This window comes from Rhinolophus hipposideros (genome assembly GCF_964194185.1).
Source record: "Rhinolophus hipposideros genome assembly, chromosome: 17".
NCBI lineage: Eukaryota > Metazoa > Chordata > Mammalia > Chiroptera > Rhinolophidae > Rhinolophus > Rhinolophus hipposideros.
Window position 1 is genome coordinate 53,795,000 of NC_138063.1, and position 22,283 is coordinate 53,817,282.

General features: G+C 40.5%; 1 protein-coding gene across 2 annotated transcripts in view; it reads left to right on the plus strand.

Moving 5' to 3' along the window:
* The window catches only part of IMPA2 (inositol monophosphatase 2), a 66,437-nt gene that overhangs the window by 38,475 nt on the left and 5,679 nt on the right, over window positions 1-22,283 (plus strand). For both annotated transcript variants that reach the window (XM_081078706.1, XM_081078707.1), the window contains 2 exons: window positions 19,974-20,082; window positions 20,801-20,952. In XM_081078706.1, coding sequence (XP_080934832.1) covers window positions 19,974-20,082; window positions 20,801-20,952 — 261 coding nt within the window. The remainder of the gene's footprint in view (window positions 1-19,973; window positions 20,083-20,800; window positions 20,953-22,283) is intronic.

A 22,283-nucleotide genomic window follows, 5' to 3' on the forward strand; every position in this document is an offset into this window, starting at 1 on the left:
GTTGAGGATTTTTGCATGTATTAGTTAGGGATATCAACCTATAGTTTTCTTTTTTTTGTAATGTCTATGTTTGGTTTGGGGATCAGGGTAATGGTGGCCTTGTATAATGAGCTTCGGAACCTTCCCTCCTCCTAGATTTTTTGGAATAGTTTGTGGAGAATAGGTGTTAATTCTTTTTTGAATGTTGGGTTCACCCATGAAGCCATCTGGTCCAGAGCTTTTGTTTGTTGGGAGCTTATTGATTACTGATTCAGTTCTGTTGGTAGTAATCAGGCTGTTCAGGTTTTTGGTTCTTTTTGACTTGGAAGATTTTATCCTTCCAGAAATTTATCCATTTCCTTCAGATTGTCTAAGTGGAGTATAGTTACTCATAGTATTTTCTTATAATTTTTTGTATTTCTGTAGTGTCTATTGTCACTTCTCTTCCTTCATTTCTCATTTACTTGGGTCTTCTCTTTTTCTTGATGAGTTTGGTGAAAGGTTTGTCACTTTTCAAAAAAAAAAACAAACAGTTCTTGGTTTCATTGATCTTTTGGGGTTTTTTGTTTGTTTTTTGGTCTCTATTTCATTTAGTTCCACTCTGATCTTTATTATTTCCTTCCTTGTATTCACTTTATACTTATTTTGCTGTTCTTTTTCCAGTTCCATTAGGGGTAAAGATAGACTGCTGATTTGAGATCTTTCTTGTTTCTTTAGGTAAGCCTTCATTGCTATGAATTTCCCTCTTAGGACTGCTTTTGGGGTATTGTGTTTCATTTTCATTTCTCTCAAGATAACTTTTTATTTCTTCCTTGATCTCATTGTTAGGCCATTCATTACTTAGTAGCATGTTATTTAGTCTCCATGTGTTTGTGTATTTTTCAGTATTTTTCTTGTACATGATTTCTAGTTTTATACCACTGTGGTCAGAGAAGATACTTGATATGATTTCAGTCTTCTTAAATTTATAGAAATTGGTTTTGTGGCCTAACATGTGGTCTGTCTTGGAAAAGGTTCCGTGTGCACTTGAAAAGATTGTATGTTTTGCTGCTTTGGGATGAAATGCTCTAAAAGTATCAATTAAGTCTATCTGGTCTAGTATGTCATTTAAGGCCGCACTTTCCATGTTGATTTTCTGTCTGGATTATTTGTCCATTGGTGTCAGTGGGGTGTTAAAGTCCCCTGCTGTGATTGTGTTACTGGTGCTCTTTGCCTTTATGTCTATCAATATTTGTTTTATATATTTAGGTGCTCCTATGTTAAGTGCATAAATGTTTACTCAGGTTATGTCCTCTTATTGAATTGATCCCTTTATTATTATGTAATGTTCTTCTTTGTCACTTATTATAGTCTTCATGTTAAAGTCTATTTTGTCCAATATAAGTATTGGTACACCAGATTTTTTCTCATTTCCATTTGTGTGAAATATTTTTTTCCATCCCTTTACTTTCAATCTGTGTGGGTCTCTTGTAGAGAGAATTTGCATAGGCCTTGTTTTCTTAACCATTCAGCTTATGTCTTTTGATTGGGGCATTTTATCCATTTCCATTTAAAGTGATTATTGATAGGCACATAGTTATTGCCATTTTATTATTCATATTTTTTATCTTAGTCTGTTTCTCCTTTCTTCAGCTTAAAGAAGTCCTTTTAACATTTCCTGTAATACTGGCTTGGTGGTATTGAATTCCTTTAGGTTTTTCTTGTCTGGGAATCTCTTTACTCTCCTTGAATTTTAAATGATAGCTTTGCTAGGTAGAGTAGTCTTGGTTGTAGGTCCTTGTTTTTCATCACTTTGAATATTTCCTGCCATTCCCTTCTGGCCTGCAAAGTTTCTGTTGAGAAATCAGCTGACAGTCTTATGGGAGCTCCCTTGTGAGTAACTAGTTGTCTCTCTTGCTGCTTTTAGGATTCTCTCTTTATTTTTAACCTTTGCCATTTTAGCGCTGATGTTTCTTGGTGTGGGCACCAACTCTATTTGGGTTCATCTTCTTTGGGACTTCTGCCTTTTCTGGGCATATATGTCTGTTTCACTAGGTTGGGGAAGTTTTTGGTCAAATATCTCTTCAACTACGTTCTCAGTCCCTTGCTTCATTTTGTCTCCTTATTCTACTCCTATGATGCAAATGTTGTACACTTGATGTTGTCCCCCAGGTCCCTTAAACTATATCCATTGATTTTTATTCTTTTTTCTTTTTGTTGTTCCTATTGGGTGGGTTCTGCTGCTTTGTCTTCTAAATCACTGATTCGATCCTCTGCTATATCTCATCTGTTGATTCCTTCTAGTGTATTCATCATTTTAGTTATTGTATTCTTTATTTCTGACTGGTTCTTTTTCATGGTTTCTCTGTCCTTCTTTATGCTTGCTATTTCTTTGTTGAAATTCTCACTAGGTTCCTTCAAGCATTTTTTTATTAGTTTCAGGTGTACAAAACAATGTAATAGTTAGACATTTATCATTTATATCCCTCACACATTGATAACCGCCCTACCCCCAGCTAATACCCTACTGACATCGCATACAGCCATTACATTTCCACTGCCTCTATTCCTAATGCTGTACTCCTCTTCTCGTGACTATATACATATAAAATTGTAGTTGACGTTTATTGTTGTTCAGCTTCAGCTTTAGGTGTAGAGTGCAGTTATCAGGCATCTACATCATCCCTGAGGTGGGGATGAGACAAGTGTCAATCAGATACCCTAAAAAATCTTTACAACATTATTGATTGCATTCCCCAAATTGACTTTTGTATCCCCGTGGCAATCTTGTGGTTACCGATTGTTCTTTCTCATTCCCTTACCTTCCCCTTTATCCCTACCCCCTCATCTAGCAACCCTCAGTTTTTCCACTATGTCTCTGAGACTGTTTCTTATTAGTTCATTCATTTATTCTTTTCTTTAGTTTCCACATGTAAGTAAGATCATATGGTATTTGTCTTTCTCTGTCTGACTTATTTCACATAGCATAATGGTCTCTAAATCTATCCATATTGTTGCAAATGTTAAGATTTCATTCTTTATGGCTGCATAATACTCCATTGTATAAATGTACCACAGTTTCTTAATCCAGTAATCTACCGATGGGCATGTCAGTTGTTTCCATGTATTGGCTATTGTGTATAGTGCTGCAATAAACATAGGGGTGCATAAATTTTTTCGAATTAGAGTTTTGGATTTCTTCAGATAGATACCTAGGAGTGGAATTTCTGGATCATAAGGTAGTTCCATTTTCAGTTTTTTGAGATACCTCCATACTGTTTTCCATAGTGGCTGCACCATTCTGCAATCTCACCAACAAGGCACAAGGGTTCCCTTTTCTCCACATCTGCGACAGCACTTGTTGTTTGTTAATTTATTGATGATAGCCATTTTGACTGGGGTGAGGTGGTATCTCATTGTGGTTTTTATTTTCATTTCTCTAATGATTAGTGAGGATGAGCATTTTTTCATGTCTGTCTGCCATCTGTATGTCCTCTTCAGAAAAATGTCTCTTCATGTCCTCAACCCATGTTTTAATTGGATTGTTTGTTTTTTGGAGTTGAGTTGAGTGAGCTTTTTATTTTTTTTATTTTCGTTTATTTATTTATTTTTTTTTAAAGCTTACAAGAGTTTATTTGAGCCAAACTGATGACAGTTGCCAGGAAGCAAAATTTCAACGGATTGAGAAAAGGCTCTGTGAAATGGTGGTTTGCAGCTTATTTTATACATAGATTCAGAAGAGGGTTACAAAAAATCCATTGGTGGTAGATTAAAGGGGTGGGAGAAAACAAAGCAAGGAAATCTCTAGGATTGGATAAAAGTAAATTGGAGAGACAGGTACTTCTTTTACACAGTTGGATGCAGGCTAGTTAATACTTCGCATAGAGATGTTAGTCAAGGGACAAGAATAATAATGAGGGACTCTGTAGTTTTCTGCTCTGGTCTGCGAAAAAGGATTACTGACATTCCAAGGATGTCATCTTAGGTGCAAAAAGACCATAGACAGGCTCATTTAAAGTGAAGATTGACTTTATGAAGCTTCAAGCTAAAGATGTGACTTCCCATCATTCCCACCTTAGATATGAAATTTTTTTATGTTCACTCAATCTTATGTGGTTATTTTCAGTCTCATGACCTTGTCAGGTTTAACCTGTGGTCCCTTTTCTGTCCTCCATTTCCCCTTTTGGTCCTAAATCAATCCAAAGGATGCATTCATGACCAACATTTTGGTTGCATAGTGTGGTCCCACGGTGCTAAGAAGGCTCATTCCTAGGAAGTCTTAGTGTCAGCGTTTTTCTTGCTGAATGTTGGACAACTGGGGGTGGGGCAAGACCATAACCTTAGATGGCAGTCACAGCCCAATTATTTGTTTATATTTAAAAGAAAAGGTGAGCAAAGGGAAGGCAGTCAGATCTTATATGTCTAAATTAAATAAATATATTCTGGAGCATTTTAAATCTTTGAGCTATCGTGATCTGAATTTTTTTTTCTGTCTGTCTTATGTTATTTTTTACATCTAGTGTAACATGTACAAACTAGGACCAAGAGAAATAGTATTCAACCAGTAACGCCTATTAGGAGCAGAAAATGTCCAATATTAGACATGAGTCTAATGACATGAGTCTAATATTAGAGTATGAGTCTGAGGGGAGGAAATATCCGAGCCAACCAAAGAACCCTTTACATGCATGATCATAATTTTTTTAAATTAGTTTCAGGTGCACAAGACAAAGTAATACTTAGACGTTTATCATTTATATCCCTCACACTGTGTGAACCCCCTTCCTCCCATCCACTATCCCTCTGACATCGCACAGAGCCATTATAGTTCCACTGTCTCTATTCCTAATGCTGTACTCTGCTTCTTGTAAGTATATACATACATATATATATATACATATTTATATATGTAAAATTATAGTTGGCATTCATTATTGTTCAGCTTCAGGTGTACAGTGCAGTGATCAGGCATCTACATCATCCCAGAGGCAGTCTCCCAAATGGGACACGTGTCAATCGGATACCCTTCAAAATCTTCACAACATTATTGATTACGCTCCCCAAATTAATTTTCAAAATCCCGTGGCCATCTGTGGTTACCGACTATTCTAATCTCCTCACCTTCCCCCCTTATCCCCACCCCTCCCGCCCGTCTAGAAACCCTCAGTTTTTCCTCTTTGTCACCAAAATTGTTTCTGATTAGTTCATTCACTTATTCTTTTCTTTAGATTCCGCATGTAAGTGAGGTCATATGGTATTTGTCTTTCTCTGTCTGACTTATTTCACTTAACATAATGTTATCTAGGTCCATCCATGTTGTTGCAAATGGTAAGATTTCTTTCTTCTTTATGGCTGCGTAATACTCCATTGTATAAATGTACCACAGTTTCTTAATCCAGTAATCTACCAATGTGCATTTCGGTTGTTTCCATGTCTTGGCTATTGTGTATAGTGCTGCAATAAACATAGGAGTGCATAAAGATTTTTGAATTGGAGTTTTGGATTTCTCCAGATAGATACCTAGGAGTGGAATTGCTGGATCATAAGGTAGTTCCATTTTCAGATTTTTGAGATACCTCCATACTGTTTTCCATAGTGGCTGCACCAATCAGCAATCCCACCAACAGTGCACAAGCGTTCCCTTTTCTCCACATCCTCACCAGCGCTTGTTGTTTGTTGATTTATTGATGATAGCCATTTTGACTGGGGTGAGGTGGTATCTCATTGTGGTTTTTATTTGCATTTCTCTGTTGGTTAGTGAGGTTGACCATTTCTTCATATGTCTGTTTGCCATCTGTATGTCCTCTTCAGAAAAATGTCTCTTCATGTCCTCTGCCCATTTTTAATTGGGTTGTTTGTTTTTTTAGAGTTGAGTTGAGTGAGTTTTTTATAAATTTGTGATATTAACTCTTTATCAGATATATCATTGGCAAATAAATATCTTTTCCCATTCAGTAGGATCCCTTTTTGTTTTATTGATGGTTTCCTTTGCTGTGAAAAAACTTTTTAGTTTGATGTAACCCCACATGTTTATTTTTTCTCTTACTTCCCTCGTGTGAGGGGATATATCAGTAAAAATCTTACTCCGGGTAATGTCTGTAAACTCTCTTCCTATACTTTCTTCTAGGAGTTTTATGGTTTCAGATTTTACATTTAAGTCTTTAGTCTGTTTTGAATATATTCTTGTATACAGTGTAAGTGGTCCAGCTTAATTTTTTTTGCATGTGTCTGTCCAGGTTTCCCAGCACCATTTATTAAATAGACTGTCCTTACCCCACCGTAAATTATTGCTTCCATTGTCATAGATTAAATGACCATATAGGCATGGATTTATTTCTGGGCTCTGTATTCTGTTCCATTGATCTATGTGATTTTTATGCCAGTACCATGCTGTTCTGATTACTGTAGTCTTGTAGTATAATTTGATGTCAGGTATCGTGATACCTCCCATTTTGTTCTTATTTCTCAAGATCACTGAGGCTATCTGGGGTTTTTTATGGTTCCATATAAATTTTAGGATTACATGTTCTATTCCTGTGAAAAATGTCCTTGGTACTTTGATAGGAATTGCGTATATTGCCTTAGGCAGGATGGACATTTTAACTATCTTAATTCTTCCTATCCATGAGCATGGTATGTGTTTACATCTATTTGTATCTTCTTTAAATTCTCTCTTCAGTGTGTTACAATTTTCTGAGTACAGATCTTTTACTTCTTTGGTTAAATTTATTCCCAGGTATTTTATAGTCTTTGTAGCAATTGTAAATGGGATTGCTTTTTTAATTTCTCCTTCTGATGTTTTATTATTGGTATATACAAATGCAACTGATTTCTGAATATTAATTTTGTATCCTGCTACTTTACTAATTCATTTATCAGTTCTAATAGTTTTTTGGTGGAGTCTTTAGGGTTCTCTATATAGTATTATGTCATCTGCATATAATGACAATTTCACTTCCTCCTTACCAATTTGGATGCCTTTTATTTCTTTTTCTTGTCTGATTGCTTTGGTTAGTACTGTCAGCACTATATTGAATAGAAGTGGAGAAAGTGGGCAACCTTGCGTTATTCCTGATCTTAAGGGGAATTAGCTTTTCCCCAGTGAGTATGATGTTAGCTGTGGGTTTATCATATATGGCCTTTATTATGTTGAGATATGATCCCTCTGTTCCCATTTCTGAAGATTTTTTATCATAAATGACTGCTGAATTTTGTTAAATGCCTTTTCTGCATCTATTGACATGATCATATGATTTTTATTTTTCATTTTGTTAATGTGGTGTATCACTTTAATTGATTTGCGGATGTTGAACCACCCTTGCATACCAGGAAGGAATCCCACTTGATTATGGTATGTGATCTTTTTAATGTATTGCTGAATTTTGTTCGTTAATATTTTGTTGAGGATTTTTGCCTCAATGTTCATTAGGGATATCGGCCTGTAGTTTTCTTTTTTGTAATGTCTTTGTCTGATTTGGGGATTAGGGTGATAGTGGCCTCATAAAAAGTGTTTGGGACCCTTCCCTCCTTCTGGATGTTTTGGAATTGTTTGAGGAGAATGGATGATAATTCTTTTTTGAATGTTTTATAAAATTCACCTGTAAAGCCATCTGGTCCAGGGCTTTTGTTTGTTGGGAGCCTGTTGATTACTGATTCAATTTCTCTGATGGTAATCAGTCTTTTCCCTTTTTTCTTGTGTTAGCCTTGGAAGGTTGTGTGCTTCTAGAAAATTGTTCATTTCTTCCAGATTGTCTAGTTTGTTGGCATATACTCATAGTAATTTCTTAAAATTTTTGTATTTCTGTGGTGTCTGTTGTCACTGCTCCTCTTTCATTTCTGATCTTATTAATTTGAGTCCTCTCTCTTTTTTTGATGAGTCTGGCTAAAGGTTTGTCGATTTTTTTTATCTTCTCAAAAATCAGCTCTTGGATTCATTGATCTTTTGTATTGTTTTTTTTGGTCTCTGTTTCATTTATTTCCACTCTGATCTTTATTATCTCCTTCCTTGTGCTCCCTTTGGGCTTATTATGCTGTTCTTTTTCCAGACCTCTTAAGGATGAAGATAAACTGTTGATCAGTGATTTTTCTTGTTTCTTTAGGTAGGGCAGTATTGTTATGAATTTCCCTGTTAGAACTGCTTTCACTGCATCCCATAGATTTTTTGGGTCGTCATGTATTCATTTTCGTTTGTCTCGAAATATCTTTTGATTTCTTCCTTGATCTTATTGTTGACCCAATCATTATTTAGTAACATGTTATTCAGCTTCCATGTATTTGTGTGTCTTCCAGTTTTTTTCCTGTAGTTGATTTCTAATTTCATAGCACTGTGGTCAGAGAAGACAATTCGTATGATTTCAGTTTTCTTAAATTTATGAAGACTTTTTTTGTGGCCTAATATGTGGTCTGTCTTGGAAAATGTTACATGTGCACTTGAGAAGAAGGTGTATTCTGCAGCTTTGGGGTGAAATGCTCTGAAAATATTGATTAAATCCAGCTGGTCCAATGTGTCATTTAAGGCCGTTGTTTCCATATTGATTTTCTGTCTGGAAGACCTGTCACTTGTTGTCAGAGGTGTGTTGAAATCACCTGCATTGATAGTGTTACTGTTGATCTCTGTCTTTATGTCAGTTGATATCTGTTTTATATATTTAGGTGCTCCTATGTTGGGTGCATAGATATTTACTAGGGTTATGTCCTCTTTATTATTATGTAGTACCCATCTTTGTCTTTTAATATATTCTTCATTTTAAATCTATCTTGTCAGATAAAAGTATTGCAATCCAGCTTTTTTCTCTTTTCCATTTCCATGAGATATCTTACTCCTACCCTTCACTTTGAGCCTGTGTGTGTCATTTGATCTGAGGTGAGTCTCTTGTATACAGCATATGCAAGGGTCTTGCTTTCTTGTCCACTCAGCCACCCTATGTATTTTGATTGGAGCATTTAATCCATTTACATTTAAAGTGATTATTGATAGATACCTAGTTATTGCCATTTTTTTATTTGTAGTTAGATTATTTTCATCTTTCTTCTGCTTACAGAGGCCCGTTTAGTATTTCCCGCAATGCTGGCTTGGTGGTAATAAATTCCTTTAGCTTATTCTTTTCTGAGAAGCTCTTTCTCTCTCCTTCAATTTTAAATGATAGCCTTGCTTGATAAAGCAATCTAGGTTGTAGGCCTTTGTTTTTCATCACTTTGAGTATCTCCTGCCACTCCTTCCTGCCCTGCAATGTTTCTGTAGAAAAGTCATTTGATAGTCTTATAGGAGTTCCCTTGTATGTAACCCACTGTCTTTCTCTTGCTGATTTTCGAATTCTCTCTTTGTCTTTAACCTTTGCCATTTTAACTATAATGTGTCTTGGTGTGGACCTGTTTGGGTTTATGCTGGTTGGAACTCTCTGCACTTCCTGGGCTTGAATGTCATTTTCCTTCGCCAGGTTAGGGAATTTTTCAGTATTATTACTTCAAATATGTTCTCGATCCCTTCCTCTCTCTCTTCACCTTCTAGTATTCCTATGATGCACATGTTTTTGCGCTTGGTGCTATCCCAGAGGTCTCTTTTAAACCATTTTCATTGTTTTTTATTCTTTTTTGTGTGTGTTGTTCCATTTGGGTGATCTCTGTTAACTTATCTTCTAAGTCGCTGATTCGATCCTCTGCTTCATGTAACCTGCTGGTAATTCCTTCAAGTGTGTTCTTTATTTCAGTTATTGTATTCTTTAGTTCTAACTGGTTGTTCAGTATGATTTCTCTATTTTTCTTTATGTCATCACTGAGCTCCTTAAACATTCTTATTATCAGTGTTCTGAATTCTGTTTCTGATAGGTTGGTTACCTGTATTTCATTTTGTTCCAATTCTGGAGGTTTCTTCTGTTCTTTTATTTGGGACATGTTTCTTTGTTTCCCTATTCTGGCTGACTCTCTGTTTGCTTGATGTATTAGATAGATTCCTTAGGGTTCTTAGTTTTTGCTGGGTTATCTTATATATTATATAATATATATTATATTAAATTATATTATATTATATATTTATATATATAATTTATATAATTAATATAATATATAATTATATTATATATTATATAATATATTAAATTATATTATAATATATTATAATACATTATATAATTATATAAGAATTATATAATTATATATTATATATATGCGTCCTTTATATTTGACTTGAACCACTTCCCTATTATCCTGTGCGTGTGCTCCAGAGGTGACCCTTGTGTTGTGTATATTGTCCTGTTAACGTTGATCTTTAATTGCTTTTGGCTTGTCACTAGGTGGGATTGACTCCTAGGCTGACCGCTCAAATGAGGCTTGGTCCCTATGTGCTCTTGTGCCTGTAGAGAATTCCCTATGGGTGTGTTACTTGTAGGTCACACCCAGTAGTACTCTGGTTTGGTCTGGAATTTGCCTCTGGGTGTGTTGAATCTTGTGCCTCTTGGGCTGGGCCCTGGTGTAGGGCAATTTCAGAACAAAGCAAATCACCAAGAACAACAACAACCGTAACAAGGAAGAAAAAAACAGATACATTCACGTGTAAAAAACAACTGATAACCCAGACTCAACACAGGCAAAAATATAAAAACTACAAAAATAGAACAAGACAAAAAAAGCAGTACCAGTCTTGCCCTATGCCCACCAAGTAATCTCTAGGTTGTCCTCTACTGTACCAAAGAGTCGTCTGAGTCTTGTGCAAGCAGAGCCGCCCCCTGGGTGCCCAGATTGACCCTGGGACTGCATTTCTAGATGAGTGGGGCTATGGGGTCTGGATGGTAGTTTTTTACAAAGTCAGTGCAGTTTCTGCTCTTGCCTGCACATATGCGCACTGAGAGCAACACAACCAGCCCTGTGCCCAGGTCTCCTGAGTCTTAGGGCACTTGTGTGTGTGTGTGTGTGTGTGTGTGTAGGGCACAAGATTTCTGAGCTGCTGGAAGCTCAGAGTTGTCTCTTCCACCAGCTGCTGACCCCTGGGTGTGTCTCCGCAGTTGTAATTGCCCCGCCCTAGGCAGGCCAGAAAGGGTGGGGGCTGGGGATGGAGGGGTCTTCTCTCTCCCAGTCCAGCAGTGTCACACTCTTCCCAGCCTCTTCCCTGGGTCACAGCAGCTGCAAACAGGGTCCTCCCAGTTCCTGAGTGCTACTGCTCCTCTGTAATCTGACACTATTCCTCAGTTCAGGGGCTGCTTGAGTCCCTGGAAGGGCGGGGGTAGGATTGGGACAGTGGGGGGAGGTGCCCAGGTATGGAGTTTACTTCCTTTGTCTGACCTAGGGCCCAGCTGGAGGTGTCAGCTGAGGCTACTGCCTCAAAGGAAGCTGGATATGCTGTTCTCTCAGCAGGAGAGATCAGCTGTGGGACGCAAGGAAAGAGCCACCTCCTGGCTGTTGTGGTCTCTGTTATGTCCTGGGACCCCCTGCGTCTCCGCAGCCCTGGATGCAGGCCATGTCTCCACTCCGCTCTCTTCCCTCTTCCCCTGCTCGCCCAGCTTGCCCACCTTCGTAGGAGCCTCTTAGCTGTTCTGTGTGATGATCAGAGAGTCCTTTGATGGGTTATAGTTGTTCAATTTGTGGTAAGTTCCGGAGGAGAACTCAAGAAGACCACCTCGCTGCTGCCATTCCTATGATGTCACTCCTCCTTAAGCATTCTTATAATCAGTATTTTAAACTGTCTCTCGTCAGTTGGTTGCCCCCATTTCATTCCATTCCTATTCTGGAGGTTTTTCGTGTTCTTTATATGGGACATGTTTTTTTGTTTTCTCATTCTGGCTGCTGCTCTGTATTTGCTTCTATGTACTAGGTCGATCTCTTATGTCTCTCAGTCTTTACTAGGTCGCCTTATGTGTCCTGTGTGGTCCAATTGCACAGTCTCTATAGTCTCCTGTATGTGTGTTCCAGGAGTGTCCCTTGTGTGTTGTATGTGTTCTCCTGTTGTACTTGAGCCTTGATTGCTTTTGACATGTCAGTGGGTGGGATTGATTCCCAGCTGACTGACCGTGAGGACTGGCTATGCCCACAGTGTATGAGCTGCTCTGTGGCGGCTGACCCCTCAGAGGAGGCTTCGCTCCCGCAGGCTCTTGTGCCTATTGAGACCCACCCCCTTTGGGTATGCTGCTTGTGGGGCTAACCAGGTAGAGCTCTGGTGTGTTCTGAAGCTGGCCTCTGGGTGTGTTATATCTACTGTCTCTTGGGTGGGGCTCCCCGTGCAGGGCAATTTCAACCTTGCCTGTTACCAGCCCACCGCTACTTGTTGATAGGAGCCTCAAAGCTATATGTGGTTTGCTGCTGCCTGTACTGGACCTGGAGTATGTGTGGGTGGCTTCACTGTGAACTGAGGCTGACTGCTACCAATAGGGGCCTGAGGCAGCTTAGCAAAAGGTTCAGGTATCCTAGGCCTATTGCCACCCTCCAGCTGCCTGTAATGCCCAGCTGTTGAAAAAGCATCCTTAAGGGCGCATGCTTGGCTGGTTGACCTGGTGTTGAAGGTGCCATCAATTCAGCAGTAGCTGGGCCAGGTGGACTTCAAGGGAGTCATGAGACATGACCAGTGGTTTTTACAAAGTTAATGCCGATTCAGTTCTTATGCCAGTGCCCGGCCTGTGACTGCCTTGCACAGTGCCCTCGAGAATACTACAGCCAGCCTCAAGCTTGCAAATTCCTTAGAGCTGCTCCCAAGTGGCTGTGGCACAGATTTGGGGTCACTGTCCACCATCAAAATCCTCCATGGGTCATTACAGATTGTCCGCTGCAGTAAAAAACCTCCTCCATAGTTTGTGGGGGCAGGGATGGCCACATAGGCGCAACAGAGTACCCCTGGTGCACAGAGTATCCCTGGTGATGCAGCTGTAGGTGGGCGGGGTGGGGTTCCAGGGCGCTAAGGGGTGTCAGTGGATTTTACAAAGTCAGTTAAATCTCAGGCCTGCTGCAGCCCCAGTCTTGGGTTACTGCCCACCAGCAAACGTTTCCTGGGCCAACACAGGCCCTCCGCCTGCTTTAAACAGGCTTCTCCAGCCTGTGTGGCAGGGCCAGCAGCCTAGCAGTCAAGAGTTTCCCAGGTAATATAGTACCAGCTGTGCGGAGGGCGGGGACCCAGGGCATCATTAAGGCAGTGCACACGCGCAGATTCCACAAGACCAATGCAGTCCCAGACTTGGCCCTTTGGGGGAGGGTTTAAACCTGCAAAGATGCCACCCCCCACACCTTACCCCCGCTCCATAAGCCACACGTGTATCAGGCGCCACACAGGGACAACAATGGCTGCCATCCCTCCAGCTCTCACACTGAAACCACTCAATTCAGTCCTTCCCTGCACATCCCTGGGCCTCCCAAGCTGCCACGCCTTCCACCAGAGAGCAGGTGAGTCCCTGTGCCAGCTCTACAGGAGACCGTCTGGGTTTCCAGCTGTCCTCCGCCCCCTGGGGAAGGGCAGACAGAGTCCTCGCTGGTTTTCACTGCCAGATGCTGGGGAACTCCTCTTCCCGGCACAGGAGCCTGGGCCGGGGAGCCCCGCGTGGGGCTGAGGGCACCTCTCTCTTCAGGGAGGACCTCGCCACCAAAGTGTCCCTTCTGGCATTCAGCCTCTCTCTGTGGATCTGGGGTCAGCCTGTTTCTCATCTCTGCTCCTCCTGCCAGACTTGATGTGGCCTCTTCTCTATATCCTTCGTTATAGGGGTTTTCTTTAGTCTTCAGGTGATTCTGGAGGTTGATTGTTCTATGATGTTTGGTGTGATCCTGAGGTGTAGTAGGAATAGCATGTACCTCATCTGCCACCTTGGACCTAATTTTGTATCATTTTAAGTCACTAAGTTTTGTGGGTTTTTTTTCAATTTTTAAAAATCTCTTTTTCAGGAGCATTTTCTCAAACTGTCAGAGTTTTGCTTCCTGGCAATTGTTGTCAGTTTGGCTCAAACTCTTATAAGCTTTCTCTTAAAAAAAAAAAAAAAAGAAATCTTTTTCATCTCTATTTCTTGTAAAGCATGGTGTATGGTGTTTATTCATTCTGTATTCATTTAGCTTAATCATCTGGACTCAAAAGTTTTCTGATTCTTTCCTATGTTCTATCCTCTTATTGAGATAAGAAATGTCCAAACCTGTAGAGAAGTTTGATGAGTTTATTTGAGCCAAACTGATGGCAATTACCAGGAAGCAAGATATCAATGGATTTAAAAAATGCTCTGGAGAATGACAGTTTTGCAGCTTATTTTATAATTAGAATTAAAGGAGAAGACATAAGGAGGGTCACATGAAATCCATTGGTGGTAGATTAAGGGGGTGGGAGAAAACAAAGCGGGCAAATCTCTGGGATTGGATAAAAAGTAAAATGGAGAGACACGTACTTCTTTTACATTGGTGGGTACAGGATAGTTAATAATTAATATATATGTATTTTTTTAATTTGTTGGGGTGACAATTGTTAGTAAAATTACATAGATTTCAGGTGTACAATTGTGTATTACATCATCTATAAATCCCATTGTGTGTTCACCACCCAGAGTCAGTTCTCCTTCCATCACCATATATTTGATCCCCCTTACCCTCAACTCCCACCCCCAACCCCCTAATAATTAATATTTACAACACATAGAGATGGTATTCGGGGAACAAGATAACAATGAGAGGTTCTATGGTCTCATGCTCTTGTGCAGTGGGCTATGCCCTGAGGGGCGTGGGAAAAAGGATTACTTTGACATTCCAAGGTTATGTTATCTTAGATGCAAGGAGACAATAAATAGGCTCACTTAAGGTAAAGATTGACCTTTGTCAAGGAAGCTACGGGCCAAGGATGTGACTACCCGCCATGAGCCGCTTTTAGTTAGCAATTCTTATGTTTAGACCATCCTATGTGGTTAAATTTGGTCTCTGACTTTGTAGGGCCCACCATGTGGGCCTTCACATATTAAACCTGTGGTTGTCAGGTTTAGTATGTGGCCCCTTTTTCATCCACACCCTCTACTTTTGAGTTACACTGTTCTTTCGTATATTTTTTATTTCTTTTACATAAAGCTACATCTGTTTTGTAGACCAATCTTTCTGGCATTTTTTGATTGGAGAGATATTATTCTGCTCCTGATTTTTTTAGTGATAATTGTGTATGGAATTCAACCATGATTCTTTTTCTTTTACTTATTTCTACTAGAAATCTATATTCTTGAACTTTGGCGTTGGGAGGGCTGGGTTAGTCAGGACAGTTTTTGTAGTTTCACAGCTCTAGATCTCCCTCTTCTGTGTTTCTGAAGTGTCCAAAAAATTGGCCTTGTCCTTAGATTTTTTTTGTTTTTTGGCCCTGTTCCCCTCCTTCACTGTAATCTGAATCAATTCTCTTTCCGTTGCCCGTTATTCCATCTAGTGAACTTAGAATTCACTCCCATACGTTTCTACTCAGAACTGGGACCTGCCCTAAGAGGCCCTGGTAAGTCACTTAAAAGAGATCATAGGGCTGGTCAGGTTTCTACCTTCAGGCCTTGCTTCGCACCCCATATCAGGGACCCATGAATTGATGTGTGCACAGCTCTTCTCACATTAGCCCTAATTGGTTTCCAGTGAGTGGCTGTTAGTGATTGTGAGGTTCTCCTGTTCTCAGGTCCAATTGATGGTCGATGCTTCTCTCTTTTTTCCTGATACCACGATGCCACACGGTCTGGTAGCTGTCGGAAGTTTGCTCCACCCATTGTGTTTTGGGGTTTGGATACACCTTGTCAATATAGTTTTTTTGTAGATGACATCTATAATTTTGTTTGTTGTTCTCCTAGTTGTTCTGTCTGTTTTTATCGGAGGGGGTTGGGAGATGTTCTCTCTACATGGTTACTACATAGGTTTCCAATTCTGTCTTTCCTAGGATTCTAAACAATACTCTTTTTTTCCAAATTACTTGTTTTGTTTTTAAAAAATATTTTATTGAGGTGAAAGTCAAAGAATGTGAAATTAACCGTTTGGTTTTTTTTGTGTTTTCTTTTTAATTTTTATTGGGGAATATTGGGGAACAGTGTGTTTCTCCAGGACCCATTAGCTCCAAGTCCACTTGCCATTTTCAAACTTAGTTGCATGGGTCGCAGCCCACCATTCCATGTGGGAATTGAACAGATAACCTCGTTGTTGAGAACTCACACTGCAACCAACTGAGCCATCCGGCCACCCCTCCAACAGCTCAGTACCAGCTCGTTGTCTTCAATCTAGTTGTGGAGGGCGCAGCTCACTGGCCCATGTGGAAATTGAACCAGCAACCCTGTTGTTCAGAGCTCGCGCTCTAACCGACTGAGCCATCCAACCGCGCTGAAATTAACCATTTTAAAGTGAACAATTCAGTGGCAATACATTCACAATGCTGAGCATTTTTGCACTGTCCGAGGTAAAACCCTGTAGCCATGAAGCACTCTCCCCCACTCCCTCTCTCCCTACTTCTACCCCCAACCACCAGTCTTGTTCTTAGTACTTATATTTCTAAGTTAAATAAAGTTAAATTTTATTTCATATGAATAGCTCTTAACGAATATTCATATGAAAAAATCTTAACGGTCTATGAGATGTCTGAAAGAATTAGGACACGTGTATAAAAATATATGCTGGCATACGTGTTGTCACAGGAGCTTTACATTTAGCAAAACCAGCTGATGTGCAGAGGGGATATTGTCCAGATTTTAAAGCAGTCGCCTTTTTCTCCATTAGTATATATTTCAATATGTACATGAGACTTGCTTCCCTTGCTGTTAAGTTGTAAAATTTCTCTTAAGACAACAGTGTTCTTTGATATTGAGTATTTTAACTTTGCTCAAAAAGAGTTTTCAAACTGTTGGAAGTCACAGACTGTTTTTTCACTCTAAAATCTGTTTATTGATACTGATGCCCTACTTCAAAATCTACTATTAGATTTTTTTAATTGTGGTAAAATATATGTAACAAAATTTGCCATTTTAACTGTATAATTTAGTGGTACTAATTATATTTGAAATGTGCAACCATCTCTACTATTTCCAAAACTTTTATTTCTGTACCCATTAAGCAATAGCTGTCCATTTCCCACAGACATACCCATAAAGACACAGAATATTTTAAATTTTAAAAATATTAGCATTTGTTTAAGAACTAAAATAGTATAAATATAGGATAAACGGTAATAAAATGCAAAAACCATAGTAATTTTGGATAACTAGAAATAATCATAATATAAGAAGCTGTTAAGTAAAAGAGATTGTAATTTTTAAATTTTTTTATCTGAAACAAAATAAAACAAAGCATTTTGCCTGTAGGTGGCAGCACTTCCTTTTTACTCTGTTCTAAATTTCATTTGGGAAAAAATATGTTAGCGAGAGTGAGAAAGAATAGGTACATTGCAGCTAGAAGAAGAGGAAGGAACTGGGTACAGAGATATCTATTCAGAAATTTAAAATTATGGAAAGAAATTCTTTCTGCACATAATCACCACTCGTGCTTGAGTTTAAGTCTGGGCCTCACCACTTAAGGGCTGTATGACCTCATGCAGATCACTTCTCTAAGCTTGGTCTCCCCAGATGTGAAACAAGGGCAGTGAGATGGCGAATGTGATAGAGGAATGAAAGCGTACATGGACGTGTCTGGAAGACAGTAAGGGCTTGGTAAATGTGAGCAATTACTGTTTCTAACACTTTGCTAATTTCTCTTATGAAATAGCCCAGTGGCACTTAGTTTGAAAATTCCTGCTCTTCCTGTATCAGCCCTGTGTGTGGAGGTATCTGCTTGTCTAGGCTGGCATTCTTGGGACTTTTCCCTCTAGTCACTCTACAGCCAGCCCCTCCCTCTAATAAGAACAGAAGGCGTAGTCATTTCTTATGAACCTGATTAAAAGTAGGTGTTTATCTACCAATAGAAATCGAATGACCAGCTTTCTAGTTTCTGGGAGGAAATCTTCAATGTCTTCTTTAATTATCAAATTCAAAAATATGCACACTCTTTTTCATTCAGAAATCCCACTTCTATTAATCTTACCTGAAAATATATCAACATGACTGCACAAACATATATAAAAAGAGATAGCATTGTTTATAATAACAAGAATTGAGAATGATCCTGTATGTAGGATGGTTAAACCAATTCTTCCATTGCGTGGAATAGCGTTCAGTTGTTACAAATACGGAACCATAGTAAAAGGTATACTCGATATATTATTATATCAAAAGAGCAAACAAACAGAATAACCTATAAAACTGTTTTTAAAAATATGATCTTCATGTACACATGTGGATGCATGTAAGATGTGAAGTTAGGTAAGGAAATTAGAAGTAAAATTAGGCAAGATGCCATTGTTGCTTTACTCCCTTTTCCTCCGTGTCCTCTTCTGAAACAACTCATTTTGCCTCCTTGTTTTCTCTGGTGAAAATCACATGCACACAATCTAATTTCTTTTTTAAGTTAATGGTCACTCCCCAAATTACAATGTGTTATTGTTCAAAAGAGTGTTTTGAACTAAATATTTATAATTCAGAATTCATTCCACCCAAAATAGTTTTGTACACAGTGATTAGATTCTTAGGCTAGCCAACAAAATTCTACTTCATTCAAAAACTCCTCCCCTAAATTTTAAACCACTAGCAATTTAACAGACAAACCCAAATAACAAGACTCTTGATTTATCAATGTTTCCTTAATGCCAGTGTTTGAGGGAAATCGTTCATTCCTTCCATAACTGTATTGAGTACCTACTGTGCTTGGCCCTGTTAATGTATTTTTCTTCAAAAGAAGTCCATTTTCCCCAGAGAAAATGCCATCTCAATTTGCAGCCCAGGGAGGGTGGGGTTAGGAGTTAAAGTTTGGCAGGATTAACTGGGTCCTGTCCATGGAGATCCTGGAGCTGCCCAGCCCCCTCATCCCTTGTTGTGGTCACTGCCCAGTGCACCAACACAGACACATGGGAGGCGCATTAGCTCAGCATTGGTGCTGGGTGTGCCTGAAGGAATGATTCAGACCTCCCAAAGGCAGGTAGCTTTGGTGTGGAGCCAACTGGTTTTCGGAAAGTGTTTAAAGTATAAAATGAGCGCCTCTAATTTAAGAAAAGGGGGAAATGGGTATAAATTCTCTCTGAGAAGAGAGTGCCTTCTCACTGATCATCTGGTCCATCAGTGAGAGATGACTTTGCAGATGTCGACATGGGATTGGGCCCAGTAAGTGAAATAACCTGTGGAGTGTGTGTTCCCCCCACTTCATGGAGTGTTCTGTTATCTGAACACACCTGGTATGGCTGATCATGCCTGATCAACGGGCCTGACAAGACATGACAGACTACATTTGGTTGTGTTTGGGTGTGTGGCAAAGCAAGGACAAGCTGCTTGTCCCCCACCAGGGAGTCAGGCACAGGAAGGGAGCCCGGTCGCATCCCCCCATGCCCATGGGCTGGCTTCCTGGCACAGGCAGCCCGCCACTCCCATCACAGGAACTGTGGGGTTAGTGTAAGCATCTCGCCGCTCTGTGCTGAGGCCACAGAGTGACAATGTCAACCTTTATGCTGAGAGGGTTACTCTTCAGGACTCCCTTTCCAAAGATACTACTTAAAAGTTGCTTTTTCCAGAGGGATGATATTTCCATCTCTGTGGTCACAGCAGTTAGAGAAAGGTTTTTAAAGATATTTTTATTTGATGAGGTATTTTTTTTCTTCAGACATTGGGCAGTTCCACTTTGGAGTCATTTTGTTTTTATCTGTGATTGAATGATGGTGATTTTCATAAGGCACCAAACTCTTCTAGGTTCTTCATGCTAACTATTCCTGAAAAGAGAGAGAACTGGAAAATCTGCTCCCTCTGAAATCTGAATCAGAAAGTGGCTTTGAAGGAATGATGATGGGATAGTGTGTGGATTTTGTTTCTCTCTCTTACTACGTCCTTATTTTTCAACATAGCTATCCGAAAAACTTTATAGCATAAACCACTCAAAAGATTCTAGAAGGAATAAGAGGCTGATATTTGAAGTTTGCTTCAGGGAAAACCCGGACTATTCAGTTAGAACCAAGACTTCGTTTTTCTGATTATGGGACATTCTTTCTATTACAGATCTTTCAAAGGCCTTGGTTCTAACAGAAATTGGTCCCAAACGTGACCCTGCTACTCTGAAACTGTTCCTGAGCAACATGGAGAGGTTACTCCACGCCAAAGCTCATGGGTATGACTCTTCAGTTCCTGGAACACCCTGGGGCCAAGGGGGAAAGTGACAAACACAGTCTTGCTACAGACTCCCCAGGGACTGAAAGAGGAAAAGATCCCTGCAATAGGAGCAAGAATACACACAGCTTGTGCTGTGGCCCAAGGGGTCACGTGGTTCTGCATTGTCCAGTATGTGAGTTCATGCAGCCAGCTGTTAGAAAACAGACAGGGGACATTGTACTTTTCTGAGCAGCTTTGAGAAACCAACAAAGAACTGATCTCAAGCCACCCACCCAGCGAATCCTGTATGTCCTTAGAGCCCTCCTAAATGAACTTCCTCCGGTAAACATTTAGAAAAATAAATCTTCCTTATCTCCTGTCCTCCCTCTAGCTCTGTGCTGTAGCTACTGGCCACATGAGGTGATTTACATTTAAGTAAGAGTTCAGTAGAGTTAAAAAATATATTTCAAGTGCCCAGGAGACACAGGTGGCTAGTGGCTACCACAGTGCAGAATGTTTCCATCATCGCAGAAAGTTCTACTGGACAGTGCTGCATTGGGCGCTAGATGTTAAATCTAGAGCTTGTTGGTAAAAGCCCTGTGGCTCATTTCTAATGACTGGAAATGCCCAGCAGAGGGGATGATTTTGGATGAAGTAAGCACGCACACTATTTAAGAACAATCCAACTTGCACACGGTGCCACTCACACATGCATTGCTCTCTTCCCTCTCCTCCAGGGTCCGAGTAATAGGGAGCTCCACCTTGGCTCTCTGCCACTTAGCCTCGGGGGCCGCAGATGCCTATTACCAGTTTGGCCTGCACTGCTGGGACCTGGCCGCTGCCACCGTCATCATCAGAGAAGCAGGGGGCATCGTGATGGACACCTCAGGTGAGCCCCTTTGACCCTTGGCCCACCCTTGGTCCCCAGGGATACAACAGCAGAGACTAGACTGAGTAACGCTTCCAGACTGAATATCCCCCACTTCCTCAGGTGAGAGACCAGGCGAGGGCCTTGGAAAAGCAGTAGGCCAACACCTTCCCACACTTCTTGCCTTCCTGTTCTATGCATCTAGGCAAGAAAATAGACCTAAGGCTCAGGATATATGGCTGGATCGGAACAGACCACCACTTTACATTTACATAACATTTGACAGTTTTCTGAGCACATACATTCCAATGCCACAAGATCTGATGAGACTGTCAGAGCAAGTATCATGCTCCCCAGTCAATGAAGAGGAGGCTAGTACCCTCCGCGGCTCTGTAACTCGGTGTTGGGTCAGCACCGTGTACAGTGTGGGTGCCCTGTGAAGTTTTAGAATAGATCCAAAAGGTGACCTGTTCCTTCTGCTTCAAGGTCATGAAGTCCCGGTGACTGACCCCACGGGGTGAATCTCTTAGCATCTCTGCCCCTGTTACGTCCACTTAGCTTCGAGCAGATCACTCATCTAATGTTTAGGAATAACCAGTCAGAGACTGGGTGAGTCCTTTTATACCCCATTCTCTCCTAGCTTTTTAGTCCCAAGTTTGTTAGCGAAAATTCTGGGGCTCCCTTTTAACTATTGGGTATGTGTAAGGGGTATTTTGTCATTTGATTTCTACTTTTTTCCTTTCTCCTCTGAAAGGCCTTAATTGAGCTACCAGAGAGGTATAAAATTGAAGCGTTACCAGCCTTAGGTGGCAAGGCCAAGCAGGCTACTTTCAGATTGAAAACAAGTCTGACACTGAATTTAACCACGTGAGCATCCGTGTGCGCGCAGAGGGCGCCAGCAAGGCCATTAGTCCTGTTCCTTCTCCCCAGGAGGATAGGATGCAGGACTTCATTGTCCACCACTAGCTGCCTGGTCCCCAGAGCAGCCACATCAGGTTGCCAGGCAGAAAGGCCAACTCCTGGGGTCCCTGGTGCCACCCATGCAGCGCAGAGGTTGAGAACTGCTCTCCCCTGTCCTGGTCTAACCAGTCATTTGAATCTCAGTCCTGAATGTTAGACCTCAGACTACATTCTCCCAGCGTGGCCTCCTGGATGGCATTGGTCTATGATACTCCGTTGCACTAATACTGGGGCAGAGCAGATGCTGAAAGATGTATCCCTTGTGTCTGACCAAGCTCACATCTAGACCACACTGGTTCTGTCTTGAGCATGGCCCTAGAGCTTTGTTTTCCTTGGAATGTGTGCATGCTGAGTTGTTATCTGAGACTGTTCTGCCCTCTCCAGTAACCCAG